Consider the following 17,067-nt stretch of genomic DNA (forward strand, 5'->3'; position numbering starts at 1 on the left):
CTATAACAATCATAATCACTATAACAACAATCACATAATCATAATGTCAATCATAGTTTATCAAATAAAGTCAGTTGAACTATAATATCAGTTTTATCTTTCAGGAAAAAATAAATAAATTGAATAATCATTTTATTTTATAATGCAACAATCATAAAACAAACTGATATTTTACATCTTCTGATGTTTTTAGATGAAAATTGTGAGTCAACAATAATAATAGTAAAATATGAATGTATTATCAGTGGAATGTATCCAGGTACGTTTACTCGAGGTACTTGTACTGAACATGTTAAAGTACTTCATACTTCTACTGCGCTACAATCTGACAGCTACTGTGTGGTAGTAGTACCTTTACTGTGTGGTAGTAGTACCTTTACTGTGTGGTACTAGTACTGTGTGGTAGTACTGTGTGGTAGTAGTACTTTACTGTGTGGTTTACTGTGTGGTAGTAGTACCTTTACTGTGTGGTAGTAGTACCTTTACTGTGTGGTACTTGTACTGTGTGGTAGTAGTATGTGTGGTAGTAGTACTTGTACTGTGTGGTAGTAGTACCTTTACTGTGTGGTAGTAGTATGTGTGGTACTAGTACCTTTACTGTGTGGTAGTAGTATGTGTGGTAGTAGTACTTGTACTGCAGTAAAGTCTTTATTGATTATAATCATATCTGATCATGTGTATTGATCTTCATGTTTGTGTCAGTGAAAACAAACACTGTAGAGTAGTCTGATAGTTAAAGGGCCTCTGTAGAGGAGGCAGAGGTTCAGTGTGTTCACGTTGAGCTGAACGCCCTCCTGATGGCTCTAGAATGGGTAGAAGAAAACAAAGTGTTAATCTGTAGAGGTTCACTCTGCTCCGTACGCTCTCATGACAGGTACAGATAGCATTCACCAGGATGTAACCGATGAAATCATTTCAAGTCATGCAAGAATAAAGAAACAAGGTGCTGAGGTTGCATTACTCTGGGTTCCTGCTCACACAGGCATTCTGGGAAACGAAAGAGTGGATAAACTAGCCAAAAAAAGCTGTTAACAAAGGGATCATTGATACACAAATAAATCTATCAAAATCAGAAGGAAAGAGCATTGTTTCAGAAGAAAACCAATACAGAGTGACAGCAGCACTGTGATCAGGAGACAAGAGGAAGACGAAGGAAGACGTTGACACTGAAGATCAGGAGACAAGACAGACGTTGACACTGAAGATCAGGAGACAAGAGGAAGACGTTGACACTGAAGATCAGGAGACAAGAGGAAGACGTTGACACTGAAGATCAGGAGACAAGAGGAAGACGTTGACACTGAAGATCAGGAGACAAGAGGAAGACGTTGACACTGAAGATCAGGAGACAAGAGGAAGACGTTGACACTGAAGATCAGGAGACAAGAGGAAGACGTTGACACTCAGTTCAGAATAGCGTTGGTATTGTGAGAAATAGGAGGAAACAGAAAAGAGGAGACATTAGTAGGATGAGAATAGGGCACAGCTCTCTGAACAGAACACTCCTCCGGTGTTTGTGATCGTTGTCATGTACAGAAACTAAACAGCAGGAGATATGAAGCACAGAGGAAGGACATAAGATAAGATAAGATAAGATAAGATAAGATAAGATAATCCTTTATTAGTCCCGCAGTGGGACATGTGCAGGCTTACAGCAGCAGAGAGTAAAGTGCACACAAGAGACATAGTAGAAGAAAAACAAGATAAAAATAAAATGAAATGAAAAACAAGTATTATAAATAAGCAATAAAAACAGTAAAGAAAATCCACAATAACTGAAATATTATATGTACAGATGACATGTTAGGAGGAGTAGAGAACACTGGAGGAGCAGTAGCTCACTCTCTCCAGCAGAGGGCAGTGATGCGACGCTGAGGAGGCGAGCAGCCGTTAAACAAGAAGACGAAGAAGAAGAAGATGTGACGTCACATCCGGTCGCTTCACAACAGAGCGAAGTTCCGGTGAGGAAGCTAACCGACCAGAGAACCTAGAACATAACAACAGAGAACCTAGAACCTGTGAGAACAGAGAACCCTCTGTTAACAGAGAACCCTCTGACCTCTGACGGAGCTTCAGCCGGAGCAGAGATGCCTGAGAGTGAGTCTGCTAGCACCATGCTAACACCATGCTAGCACCATGCTAACACCATGCTAGCACCATGCTAACACCATGCTAGCACCATGCTAACACCCTGCTAGCACCATGCTAACACCATGCTAGCACCATGCTAACACAATGCTAGCACCATGCTAACACAATGCTAACACCATGCTAGCACCATGCTAGCACGTTAGCTTAGCTTAGCTACAGAGTGTTTATGGATCAACGCAGATGTTTACGTCACAACAGATCAGCTGATCATCAATATATATATACACATAGTTCTACATAGTACTATATACTGTACTACATACTGTACTACATAGTACTATATACTGTACTATATACTGTACTACATAGTACTTATATGTACTATATACTGTACTACATACATACTACATAGTACTATATACTGTACTACATACTGTACTACATAGTACTATATACTGTACTACATACTGTACTACATACTGTACTACATAGTACTATATACTGTACTACATACTGTACTACATAGTACTATATACTGTACTATATACTGTACTACATAGTACTATGTGTATATATATATACACATAGTTCTACATAGTACTATATACTGTACTACATACTGTACTACATAGTACTATATACTGTACTATATACTGTACTACATACTGTACTACATACAAGTACTATATAATGTACTAATAAAAATACTGTACTATAAATACAATGTACTAGAAAAACATATGTACTACTATATATATACTGTACTATATAGTACACAGTGTTTTTATGTGTATGTGGTCTGCTGGGAGCAGAGCTGGTTGTGTTATGACAGCACAGGAAGTACTACATAGTACTATATACTGTACTATATACTGTACTACATACTGTACTATATACTGTACTACATAGTACTATATACTGTACTACATACTGTACTACATAGTACTATATACTGTACTATATACTGTACTACATACTGTACTACATAGTACTTTATACTGTACTATATAGTACTTTATACTGTACTACATACTGTACTACATAGTACTATATACTGTACTACATACTGTACTACATAGTACTTTATACTGTACTACATAGTACTTTATACTGTACTATATAGTACTTTATACTGTACTACATACTGTACTACATAGTACTATATACTGTACTATATACTGTACTATATACTGTACTACATACTGTACTACATAGTACTTTATACTGTACTATATACTGTACTACATACTGTACTACATAGTACTATGTGTATATATATATATACACATAGTACTACATAGTACTTTATACTGCACTACATAGTACTTTATACTGTACTATATAGTACTTTATACTGTACTACATACTGTACTACATACTGTACTACATAGTACTATATACTGTACTATATACTGTACTACATGCAGTACTATATACTGTACTACATAGTACTATATACTGTACTACATACTGTACTACATAGTACTATATACTGTACTATATAGTACTTTATACTGTACTACATAGTACTTTATACTGTACTATATAGTACTTTATACTGTACTACATAGTACGATATACTGTACTACATAGTACTTTATACTGTACTATATCGTACTTTATACTCTACTACATCTCAGAGGCTCATATTGTACTTGTACTACACCTCAGAGGCTCATATTGTACTTGTACTACACCTCAGAGGCTCATATTGTACTTGTACTACATCTCAGAGGCTCATATTGTACTTGTACTACATCTCAGAGGCTCATATTGTACTTGTACTCTGTCTGCAGCTGAGAGTTACTCCAACCCTCTGGCTCCTGAGGGCCACGAGCTGGATGACCACCGAGCGGCTGCTCAGTGAGTATTAGTACATAAGTACACAGTGTTTGTGTTTCTTTAGTACTCTTCATTCTGTGTTTTTATTCATGTTACGTCTCAAATGTTCTCTAGTTTTATTATATTCAATAAACATATTTATACGTCTGAACGTTTGTTTCTATTGAACACGTCAGTCAGCAGATAATACTAATATAATAATAATTATACTAGTAGTAGTATTCATAATAATTATACTAGTAGTAATATTCATAATAATTATACTAGTATTAGTAGTATTCATAATAATACTAGTAGTAATATTCATAATGATTATACTAGTATTAGTAGTATTCATAATAATACTAGTAGTAATATTCATAATAACTATACTAGTATTAGTAGTCATAATAATAATACTAGTAGTAGTGTTCATAATAATTATACTAGTAGTAATATTCATAATAATTATACTAGTAGTAGTATTCATAATAATTATACTAGTATTAGTAATATTCATAATAATTATAGTATTAGTAGTATTCATAATAATTATACTAGTAGTAGTATTCATAATAATTATACTAGTATTAGTAATATTCATAATAATTATACTCCTATTAGTAGTATTCATAATAATTATACTCGTATTAGTAGTATTCATAATAATTATACTAGTATTAGTAATATTCATAATAATTATACTCGTATTAGTAGTATTCATAATAATTATACTAGTGTTAGTAGTATTCATAATAATTATACTAGTATTAGTAATATTCATAATAATTATACTCGTATTAGTAGTATTCATAATAATTATACTAGTATTAGTAGTATTCATAATAATTATACTAGTGTTAGTAGTATTCATAATAATTATACTAGTATTAGTAATATTCATAATAATTATACACGTATTAGTAATATTCATAATAATTATACTCGTATTAGTAGTATTCATAATAATTAATAATTTATTCACATTATCGCTGCTCTTCAGGTCCAAACTGACCAATGACGACTTCAGGAAGCTGCTGATGACGCCGAGGGCGACGCCCTCCTCGGCCCCGCCCTCCAAGTCCAGACACCATGAGTGAGTGAAGAATACTCTGTGACTGGTGATGAAGATGATGATGGTGATGAAGATGATGATGATGGTGGTGGTGATGAAGATGATGATTCAGGAAGTAACTACATTCTCATTCCTTCTCCCAGAATGCCGAAGGATTACAACGAGGATGAGGATCCTGCAGCGAGGAGGAGGAAGAAGAAGAGGTGAGCGTATTGATACGAAGTCTTCTTGTTGACAGCCTGTTGATCGGAGCATCCTCAGCTCCATTTAACCAATCATGTTATTGATTAATATTATATTTTCATTGCAGTTACTATGCTAAGCTACGTCAGCAGGAGATGGAGCGAGAGAGAGAGCTGGCCGAGAAGTACAGAGACCGAGCGAGAGAGAGACGAGACGGAGTCAACAAAGACTACGAAGAGACCGAGCTGATTAGCACCACCGCTAACTACCGAGCTGTAGGACCCACCGCTGAGGCGTGAGTAATGCTAATGCTAACAGAGCTAACAGTAGAGCTAACTACAGAGCTGTAGGACCCACCGCTGAGGCGTGCGTGAGTGCTAACAGAGCTAATGCTAACAGAGCTAACAGTAGTAAGCTAATGCTAACAGAGCTGTAGGACCCACCGCTGAGGCGTGTGTGTATTTATATTTGTAATGAATATTTGTATATTCATCGTGTACGTTTCAGAGACAAGTCGGCAGCAGAGAAACGTCGTCAGCTGATCCAGGAGTCTAAGTTCTTGGGAGGAGACATGGAGCACACTCACTTGGTGAAAGGTCTCGACTTCGCTCTGCTGCAGAAGGTGAGTGTTCACACTTTATCCACATGGTTAGCTTTAATGCTACACGTAGATATATGGTTAGCTTTAATGCTACACATAGCTACATGGTTAGTATTAATGTTACACGTAGCTACATGGTAAGCATTAATGTTACACGTAGCTACATGGTAAGCATTAATGTTACACGTAGCTACATGGTTAGCATTAATGTTACACGTAGATACATGGTTAGCATTAATGTTACACGTAGCTACATGGTTAGCTTTAATTAATGTTATTAACGTTAGACGTAGATATATGGTTAATGTTAATGCTAAATTAAGTTTCATGGTTATCTTTAATGTGTGTGTGTGTGTGTGTGTGTGTGTGTGTGTGTGTGTGTGTGTGTGTGTGTGCGTGCGCGCTCTACAGGTGAGAGCTGAAATCACCAGTAAAAGAGAGAAGAAGAAGACATGATGGAGAAGGTCCAGAAAGAGGCCAAGTATGAAACTAAAAATATTAATAAATAATAAGTACACTTCACAGTAAAGTACAACTGACGAATGTTACCTGTCTGTCTGACCTCTGACCTGTCTGTCTGACCTCTGACCTGTCTGTCTCTTACAGGAAAGACGTGGAGCCGGAGGAGAAGATCGAGTTTAAGACTCGTCTCGGTGAGTCTGATGAGCTGCTTTTACGATGAAGATGATGATGATGGTGATGATGGATATGATGATGATGATGATGATGATGATGATGATGATGATGATGAAGAGTGGGGCTGACAGTAGAAGGAGTCGTTGGTTCTGCTGCTGATGCGTGTCGTCCTCTCAGGGAGGAACATCTACCGCGTGGTGTTCAGGACCGGTCTCGTGGAGAGGAACGAGCTCTTCCTGCCCGGCAGGATGGCGTACGTGGTCGACCTGGACGATGAGTTCACGGACACCGACATCCCGACGACTCTGATCCGCAGCAAAGCCGACTGTCCCAGCATGGAGGTACGGACCTGCTCTCCTCCACCACTCCCCATGGAGACGATCGGTTATCAATAACATCCTCTCTCATGTGTCTCAGGCTCAGACCACTCTCACCACCAACGACATCGTCATCTCCAAGCTGACTCAGATCCTCTCCTACCTGAGACAAGGAACACGACACAAGAAGATCAAGAAGAAGGACAAAGGTAGCTTTGGTTCTTCAAACATTCAGGACTTGTACTCTGAGACTAAAACTCCTTTTCTGTAGTTCCTGTAGTTCCTCAGAGAGGATTATTGTTTTCGTCATGAGAAAGGTGAATGACTGTGTTGTGTTTCAGGTAAACTGGACGATAAGAGGGCTCCTGAGGCTGATCTGAGGTCAGTTTACAACAAACGCATCATGTGACTCTTCTTCTGTGTTTCTCAACAAACACCTGATCTCTGACCTCCGAGTCTCTGTTTGTGTTCCAGTATCTTTGAGGACATCGGGGACTACATCCCGTCCTCCACCTCGTCCTCCAAACCTCCCAAAGACAAAGACAGACACCGGGAGAGAGACAGGGAGAGAGAGAGGGAGAGGGAGAGAGAGAGGGAGAAGGAGAGGGAAAGGGAGAAAGAGAGGGAGAAAGAGAGGGAGAAAGAGAGGGAGGAAGACAAGAGCAGGAGACACAGTTACTTTGAGAAACCACGAGGAGACGAACAGCAGGTCAGTCGGACAGAAGATAATAAATATGTATATATACTATTATTATTATTATTATTATTATTATTATTATTATTATTAATGAAACTAACTGTCTGTCTGTCTTTAGGTCCTGGAGGTGGATGAAGGTGAATAACTTTGAAGATTTCTTTGATCAAAACATTTATATATCATTATACATGTATAACACATTTATATTACATCAATTTAACATATCTATAAACATGACATTTATCATCACATATCTATATTACACTATATTCATATAACATATTTACATATAACAGCCTGTTTTCCAGTGACTACTAACGAGATGCTCATTAACTCATTAATGTCTGTTTGTGTCGGCAGGTCCTGGATCAGTCAGAGATCAGATCAAGATCATCAATGAGAAGTTTGCAGGAGCAGCAGGCAGCCAATGGCCGGGCCAGGAACCATATCCTTCTGTAACTCAACAGCTGATTGGTTCATAGCTGTCACATGTTTTATAGTCTTAAGATTACAGTGTGTGTAACTGGACTACTGTGTGTAGTACTGCTGCAGTACTGGTCCTTAACCAGTCTGAACTGGTTCTCAGAGGAAAGACGGTAAAGAAAAACTGGGAGATTTCTTTGGAGGATCCAACTCGTATGCAGAATGTTACCCTGCTACGAAAAACACACACACACACACACACACACACACACACACACACACACACACACACACACACACACACTGTAAATACATAGACATACTCAGTCATACATGTAGAAGATCTATAAACATGTCTGTGTGTGTGTACAGGATGGACGACCTGGCTGTGGACAGTGATGAGGAGGTGGACTACAGTAAAATGGACCAGGTACCGTTTAAACATTTTAAAACCTGAACCACATCGGTTAAACCACACTGAGTACTAGTACTAGAGTACTGTAGTACTAGAGTTCTCTGGTACTAGAACGGTAAGAGACAATTTGACAGATTATGTTTGGTAAATAAATACGCTTCTTACTAAAAGTGAATTAACTTTAAAAGTAACTATTCATAATAAAATACATTAATTTAATCATTTTTTTCTTGCTGTATTTATCATTCACAGATTTTTAAGTATTTCATAATAAAATAAGTAATAATAATAATGTGAATGTGTTGTCAGTGAATCTACAGCAGAGGGCGCTGGTTCCCTGCAGGTCACTCTGTTCAATGTTACAGCAGATTAACTCTTCATTTAATATTGATGTTGGTAAAAGCTGAATATAGTTTCAGTAACATCTCCGACCATTTAATGTCTCTGTTACCGCTGGTCCCCATGTCGCTGTTAAACCTGTCCCTGTGTGTCTGTATGGACCTCTGGTCCCCATGTTGCTGTTAAACCGGTCCCTGTGTGTCTGTATGGACCTCTGGTCCCCATATCGTTGTTAAACCTGTCCCTGTGTGTCTGTATGGACCTCTGGTCCCCATATCGCTGTTAAACCTGTCCCTGTGTGTCTGTATGGACCTCTGGTCCCCATATCGCTGTTAAACCTGTCCCTGTGTGTCTGTATGGACCTCTGGTCCCCATATCGCTGTTAAACCTGTCTCTGTGTGTCTGTATGGACCTCTGGTCCCCATGTCTCTGTTAAACCTGTCTCTGTGTGTCTGTATGGACCTCTGGTCCCCATGTCTCTGTTAAACCTGTCTCTGTGTGTCTCTGTGGTCCTCATGTCTCTGTTAAACCTGTCTCTGTGTGTCTCTGTGGTCCCCATGTCTCTGTTAAACCTGTCTCTGTGGTCCTCATGTCTCTGTTAAACCTGTCTCTGTGTGTCTCTGTGGTCCTCATGTCTCTGTTAAACCTGTCTCTGTGTGTCTCTGTGGTCCTCATGTCTCTGTTAAACCTGTCCCTGTGTGTCTCTGGTCCTCATGTCTCTGTTAAACCTGTCTGTGTGTTTCAGGGCAATAAGAAGGGTCCTCTGGGTCGCTGGGACTTTGACACTCAGGAGGAATATTCAGATTACATGAACAACAAGGAGGCTCTGCCAAAGTATGTAGATGATGATGAAGGTGGTTGATGATGGTGGTGGATGATGATGATGATGGTGGATGATGATGATGAAGGTGGTTGATGATGAAGGTGGTGGATGATGATGAAGATGATGATGATGAAGGTGGTGGTGGATGATGATGATGAAGGTGGTGGATGATGATGAAGATGATGAAGGTGGTGGTGGATGATGATGATGAAGGTGGTGGATGAAGATGATGAAGGTGGTGATGAAGGTGGTGGTGGATGATGATGATGAAGGTGGTGGATGAAGATGATGATGAAGGTTGTCCCTACAGAGCTGCCTTCCAGTACGGCATCAAGATGTCTGAGGGCAGAAAGACTCGGCGCTTCAAAGAGACCAATGAGAAGGCAGAACTGGACCGACAGTGGAAGAAGATCAGTGCTGTGAGTTCATTATTGATCATCTCTTCATTGATTACTGTATCGGGTTTATGAACATGGACCCCAGGACCAGCAGCTGTTGCTATGGTAACAACAACAAACAAACAAACTGTGTTTCAGATCATTGAGAAGAGGAAGAAGATGGAGGCTGATGGGTGAGTGTTTCCTGTTTATTCATCTAAACAGTCAGTTTACAGGCAGTTAACAGGCAGTTTACAGTTAGTTTACAGGCAGTTTAGTCAGTTAACAGGCAGTTTACAGTCAGTTTACAGTTAGTTAACAGTCAGTTTACAGTCAGTTTAGTCAGTTTACAGTTAGTTAACAGTCAGTTTACAGTTAGTTAACAGGCAGTTTACAGTCAGTTAACAGGCAGTTTACAGTTAGTTAACAGTCAGTTTACAGTTAGTTTACAGTCAGTTTAGTCAGTCAACAGGCAGTTTACAGTCAGTTTACAGTCAGTTAACAGGCAGTTTACAGTCAGTTTACAGTCAGTTCACAGGCAGTTTACAGTCAGTTTACAGTCAGTTAACAGGCAGTTTACAGTCAGTTTACAGTTAGTTTACAGTCAGTTTACAGTCAGTTTACAGTCAGTTAACAGGCAGTTTACAGTCAGTTTACAGTCAGTTTACAGTCAGTTAACAGTTAGTTTACAGTCAGTTTACAGTCAGTTTACAGTCAGTTAACAGTTAGTTTACAGTTAGTTTACAGTCAGTTTACAGTCAGTTTACAGTCAGTTTACAGTCAGTTTACAGTTAGTTTACAGTCAGTTTACAGTCAGTTTACAGTCAGTTAACAGTCAGTTTACAGTCAGTTTACAGTCAGTTTACAGTTAGTTTACAGTCAGTTTACAGTCAGTTTACAGTCAGTTTACAGTCAGTTTACAGTCAGTTTACAGTCAGTTTACAGTCAGTTCACAGGCAGTTTACAGTTTACAGTCAGTTTACAGTCAGTTTACAGTCAGTTTACAGTCAGTTTACAGTCAGTTTACAGTTAGTTTACAGTCAGTTTACAGTTAGTTTACAGTCAGTTCACAGGCAGTTTACAGTCAGTTTACAGTCAGTTTACAGTTAGTTTACAGTCAGTTTACAGTCAGTTTACAGTCGTGAATGGTCAGTAAACAGTCCGTACAAAGTTAAGTGTGTTTATGTGTTTGTGTTTCAGCGTGAACGTGAAGAGGCCCAAATACTGAAGACTTCCTTGTTCTCCCTGCTGCTGTCCAACAGGATCAATAATGATCAGTTATTGATCTGTGATTATTAGTTTTAGTTTAAGTGATCAACGACTGAGGTTTTAGCTTCATTAAAACTTAGTTTAATACCTTGACATGTCTATTAGTACCCTGATATTATTGATTATCTGTTATTATCTGTTATTGATTATCTGATGTAATTCATTATCTGATGTTATTGATTATCTGTTATTATCTGTTATTGATTATCTGATGTAATTCATTATCTGATGTTATTGATTATCTGATGTTATTAATTAGTTTGTGATATCTGATGTCATGTTATCATCATTAAACATCAATGAAACTGATCTTATTGTGTTTTCATGTTTGTCGTCTCCTCTGATATTTAAAGTATGCATGTGTGTATATATATATATATATATATATATATATATATATATATATATATATATATATATATATGTGTATATATATATGTGTATATGTATGTGTATTATATATACAAGTACTTTTCCTGGGTCAGAGTTTTCCTGGTATTCAGACGAGTCGGTGTAAACTGGTGAAGTTGGATTCGTGTTTTGATATTTCATAAAGTAGAACAGATGTCAGATTGTGAGAGTTTGTTTATCAGATCAACATCAGCTGACTCATTAAGAGGCGTGTGTTGTAACGAGGTGTTAGTTCTAATTAAAGTGAGGTGTGTTGTTCTAATTAGTGTTTGTTGATCTGGTTAAGGAGCAGCTGTTGTGTCAGGTTAGGACGCAGCTCCTCGTTAAGAGATCAAACTGTTTGTTGTTGATAAACTCTGACGGACAACTGGACTTATTAATCCTCAAAATTAGCATCAACAGCGTTTGATAATTATCTGGAGCGTTGACGGACAGCTGGACCGATGAATATGGAGATCTGCATGTTTCTGAGGATGCTAACGAGATGCTAACGAGGGGCTAACAAGGCCTCAGAGCTCCGCCCCCCAGCAGCTCAACAGGAAGAGGATTCCTCAACATCAGAGACCAAAAGTTTGTTTTTGTTTTGAATTTGATGATGTTGATTAATATTCAGCACAAAGGTTTTTATTTTGAACTTAAAACGATAAAACTGAGTAACGTTCTTCTCTTTAACCCTTTAATCACCAGACTTCTACACGCAGTCTTTAATGTGTACGTTAATACCTGGAATATTAATGAGCTTCAAATATCGTTATACAGATTCCTGTGATGGTGATCTGTTTCTACAAACAGGCTGCTACATATATATATGTATATATATACATATATATACATATTTACATATATATATAAATACATATTTACATATATATAAATACATGTAAATATGTATATATATAAACGTGTATAAAATGAAGATGATGTCGATGATGATGAAGACGATGATGGTGAAGATGAGGTCAACAACAAAAGATTCATGTTTAAATTTGAGGGTTTTATTTTCTGTAAACAAACGTGATACAGATAAAGTTTGAATCATTGAAAGAAGGAATGAAGTCACGTGACTCCGGTCACATGACTTCAGACTGTGACCTCATCTGGACATAAATAAGCCAATCAGGTGTCAGCAGTTTGTCCACGCCCACCTGTGATGTCACTCCTCAGGTCTGGGGCTCTAAACCAGACAGCAGAAACAAAACAGACTGAGATGTTTCAGTCCTTAAGCTCGTTAAGGGTCGGAGCTCGTTAAGGGTCGGAACTCGTTAAGGGTCGGAGCTCGTTAAGGGTCGGAGCTCGTTAAGGGTCGGAACTCGTTAAGGGTCAGGGTCGGAACTCGTTAAGGGTCAGAACTCGTTAAGGGCCGGAGCTCGTTAAGGGGAACTCGTTCGGAACTCGTTAAGGGTCGGAACTCGTTAAGGGTCGGAACTCGTTAAGGGTCGGAGCTCGTTAAGGGCCGGAGCTCGTTAAGGGTCAGAACTCGTTAAGGGCCGGAGCTCGTTAAGGGTCGGAGCTCGTTAAGGGTCGGAACTCGTTAAGGGCCGGAGCTCGTTAAGGGTCAGAACTCGTTAAGGGTCGGAGCTCGTTAGGTTCTGTTTCTTGTTACATAGAGAATCCCGACAGATGAACAGTAACAGTACTTCTGATACATCAAGTACTACGACTACTAAACACGAAACACGTTCTACAGCAGTAAAGAAACATTAATTACAGGTTCAGGTGAGGCTCCGCCCCTACAGGTGAGAACTGTCCGGGTCAGCAGGGGGCGGGGCTAACGGGAGTCCTCTACGTTTCCAAGGCTTTTCACCTGATGACATCACAGGTGGTCACGTGATGGAGACAGTCAAAAACCTCCCCTTAATAATATTTCTAATAATATTAATAATATTAATAATAATAATAAAAAGAGAGGTGGCTGATGGGATTTTGAGTTTTCAGTGCCTCTTTTGTTATTCGTCTTTTGTCTGGTTTTCTTTTCCAGGAGGTCTGTTAAAGCTCCTCCTCCTCGTCTTCATCCTCTTCTTCATCAGCCCCTGAGGTCAGAGGTCTCAGAAGACGAGTGGCGGTTTGAACGTTTTGTTTTCTGCAGTATAAAAAGGTTCCATCAGTTTAACTTTCTGTTCTTTTATCATTTTCATTATAAAAACTCGTTCTGATTCTGAACCTTTTTCTTAAAAAGAACCTTTCACAATAAAAGTCTGCCACATGAAAATTAATCTGAGACACTTGACTCGACAAAGAAGTCCACACTTTGATGCACACACACACACACACACACACACACACACACACACACACACACACACACACACACACACACACACACACACACACACACACACAGCTGTGTTCTGCTGTGTAGTTTGTGATTGTTTTTCTTGATTCAATTTCACAGTGGACTCACACACTTTATTTAAAGTGACAGAAACTCTTCAGACGTTACAGCTTCACTTTTATCGGATTATTACATAAAAAAACTAAAACAGAACATCTGACACACGGACGTCTTTACATGATGAACGACTAACTGTTAATCAATAATCTAAATAATTGACGACTGATTTATTTTCTTTCAGCTTCAGATTTTTTGTTACAGTATTTTTCAAAGTATAATTCAGATTTTCTATATTTTTATTATCACCTTAATTGACTTCCTGTCTGACTTCCTGTCTGTTTCACTTCCTGTTTCACTTCCTGTTTCACTTCCTGTCTGAAGTGGAGCTGCTTCCTTCCAACATGTGACGGCGATGGTAAACTTCAGACAGCAGCATGTTGATTCTTCTTTACTCATTAAGCTCGTTAGGGTTTGACTTTCTGATTAAAGGTGCCATCGTTAGTGCCGTTAGCATAGTTAGCTAGCCGCTACCTCGTCAAGATCTAAAGTATTCAAAAATACTGAAACACTTCTCTTTAAGATGTTTTTCAGCTGGCAGATGAAAGATAAAATAAAACTTCATACAAATTTAACATGTGTATGAAGTAAAATACACATCGTAAATTATATATATAATATATAGTAAATTATAATATATATATTATATATATATTATATATATATATTATATATATATAATTATAATTATAATATATATATATATATATATTATATATAATATATATATAATATATATTATATATAATATAAATATATATATATATATTATATATAATATATATATATTATACATAATATATATATATATATATATATTATAATTATAATTGACTGTGTGTATTTTACTTCATGCACATGTGGTGTTGTATTGTGACGCGCTGTGACGCGCTATGACGCGCCCTCTCTGTCACGTGACGCGCCCTCTCTGTCACGTGACTCTGCTCTCGCATCAACATGGCCGCTGAGGATCTCCCGTCTGAGTTTGACGTCGTCATTCTGGGAACAGGTATGTGAACACCTGGTTATGAACCGTCATGAGCCTCCGCTCTGCCGGGTCAGGACAGAGTTAGCTAGCGGCTAACGTCCGGTTCATTCTGAATGACAGCTGTTAGCAGCTAGCGGCTAACAGCGGCTAACAGCGGCTAACAGCGGCTAACAGCAGCTAACAGCAGCTAACAGCAGCTAACAGCTGACTGAGCTGTCAGTGACGTAATCAAGCTGCTGTGCGTTAGCATCCGAGCTAACGTTAGCATCATTAGCTTCATGTTTACGTTGTGTCATCCTGCTGCTCAGAGCTTTAGCCTGATGCTAATGTTAGCCTGATGCTAATGTTAGCCTGATGCTAATGTTAGCCTGATGCTAATGTTAGTACTACAGTTCTATTACTACAGTACTGTTACTAGAGTACTTCTATATATATATAATATATATGTATGTGTATACAATATGTATACACATACATATATATATATATATATATATATATATATATATATATATATATATATATATATATATATATATATATATATATATATATATATATATATATATATATATATATATATATATATATATATATATATATATATATATATATATATATATATATATATATATATATATAATGTATACACTGAAGGATGAGGTGTATACATTATATATATATATATATATATATATATATATATATATATATATATATATATATATATATATATACACTGAAGGATGAGGTGTATACATAATATATTAGAACCAAACTAATATAAGTGGTGTAGTCTGTGTCTCTGCTGCAGTTATTGATTACAGATTATTGATCATGTGTTGAGGTCTTGCTGAGTCGGTGGTAGCAGCAGCGTTCTCCAGAGTCGGGCAGAAGGTTCTCCACATCGACAGGTCGGTTCTCTGCTTCTTAAATACACGTTTACGTTTGATAATGATTAATATGAGTCATCAGAATAAAGTGGACCTGTGTGTTCAGGAGGAGTTACTATGCAGCTCACTGGGCCAGCTTCACCTTCAACTCTCTGCTCACCTGGATACAACAGCACCAGGTGAGTGCCGCGCTGCTCTCTGATTGGCTGCTCCACGGTCTGTGTTTCATATACCATGTGTTTGCTGTAGGAGGAGCCTCAGCCAGAAGAGCTCCAGGATTGGTCGAGCCTGTTGGAGGAAGGGGAGGAGTTGATCTACCTGTCAAACTGTGACTCCGCCTCCATCAGGAACCTGCAGGTGTTCTGCTTCACCAGGTGACCCTCCTCCTCATGCTGCGTTCACAGTATCAGGTTTTAGTCTTCGTTTGAAAACTCTTATTAATGTTGTTCTCAGTGAGGAAGATGAGGAGGAGGAAGCTCAGAGTCCTGACCCTCCAAACACCACAGAAGAAGACAGAGGAGGAGCTGATGAAGCTCAGAGTCCTGACCCTCCAAACACCACAGAAGAAGACAGAGGAGGAGCCGATGAAGCTCAGAGTCCTGACCCTCCAAACACCACAGAAGAAGACAGAGGAGGAGCTGATGAAGACGCTGTCAAAGAAACCCCAGAGACAGAATCCGCAGGTTTGATTCTGATCAAATATTCAGTCAGTATCACTTAAATATAATAAATTAAAGTATTAGATAATTCAGACTTTAATCTGAATTCAGAAATCAGTTTTTCCTTCGTTTTAGATTCAAAGGACGAAGAAAGAAAACAAAGACCAGAAGAAGAAGAAGAACAGGTGAGGAAGGTAGAAAGGTCCAACGAGACACTTAATCTAATCTCATGTTTTAAATGAAGACATCACCGGGATCTGTCTGTCTGTCTGTGTTTCGTCCAATCAAAGGCCTCCCAGACAGAAGGGGAGGAGCCAGAGGCAGACCAGCCTGCTCACAGCCAATCAGAGCAGACCAGGAAGAAGATCAGCTACGCTCAGCTGGTGAAGGAAGGACGCAGGTTTAACATCGACCTGGTCTCCAAGGTAACGCAGCGCATGACATCACAATACACAACATGAAGCAACTTCATATACATGTATTATAACGTTGTATATATTACATAACAATGTGATGTATTGGACTATAACAAGGGAACAGATATAAGGTTATAATACATAACAGTATATAACAACATAATATAACACAACATGATAATAAAACATCAGTATGAAGTAATAAAACATCAGTATGAGATAATAAAACATCAGTATGAAGTAA

The 17,067-nt window shown here is 38.3% G+C and overlaps 2 protein-coding genes across 2 annotated transcripts in view; both read left to right on the forward strand.

Annotated features, from left to right (window-relative positions):
• Positions 1–1,930: 1,930 nt before the first annotated feature.
• On the forward strand, positions 1,931–11,308 carry LOC129113376 (protein Red-like). Its single transcript, XM_054625623.1, is given in 21 exon segments — positions 1,931–2,097; positions 3,888–3,954; positions 4,916–5,008; positions 5,131–5,190; positions 5,298–5,465; positions 5,678–5,792; positions 6,183–6,204; positions 6,207–6,252; positions 6,378–6,424; positions 6,585–6,748; positions 6,825–6,933; positions 7,066–7,105; positions 7,199–7,433; positions 7,540–7,558; positions 7,782–7,866; positions 7,998–8,081; positions 8,217–8,274; positions 9,344–9,432; positions 9,732–9,840; positions 9,958–9,992; positions 10,999–11,308. Coding segments are annotated over 21 exon segments (1,683 nt in total). The 5' UTR covers positions 1,931–2,087; the 3' UTR covers positions 11,027–11,308.
• Positions 11,309–14,799: 3,491 nt separating this feature from the next.
• Positions 14,800–17,067, forward strand: part of chm (CHM Rab escort protein) — a 13,725-nt gene continuing 11,457 nt past the window's right edge. The window contains exons 1-7 of the mRNA XM_054625484.1: positions 14,800–14,876; positions 15,703–15,769; positions 15,855–15,927; positions 15,998–16,122; positions 16,202–16,431; positions 16,543–16,592; positions 16,698–16,832. Coding sequence (XP_054481459.1) covers positions 14,825–14,876; positions 15,703–15,769; positions 15,855–15,927; positions 15,998–16,122; positions 16,202–16,431; positions 16,543–16,592; positions 16,698–16,832 — 732 coding nt within the window. The 5' untranslated portion in view covers positions 14,800–14,824. The remainder of the gene's footprint in view (positions 14,877–15,702; positions 15,770–15,854; positions 15,928–15,997; positions 16,123–16,201; positions 16,432–16,542; positions 16,593–16,697; positions 16,833–17,067) is intronic.

This window comes from Anoplopoma fimbria, chromosome 24, assembly GCF_027596085.1.
Source record: "Anoplopoma fimbria isolate UVic2021 breed Golden Eagle Sablefish chromosome 24, Afim_UVic_2022, whole genome shotgun sequence".
Classification (NCBI taxonomy): Eukaryota; Metazoa; Chordata; class Actinopteri; order Perciformes; family Anoplopomatidae; genus Anoplopoma; species Anoplopoma fimbria.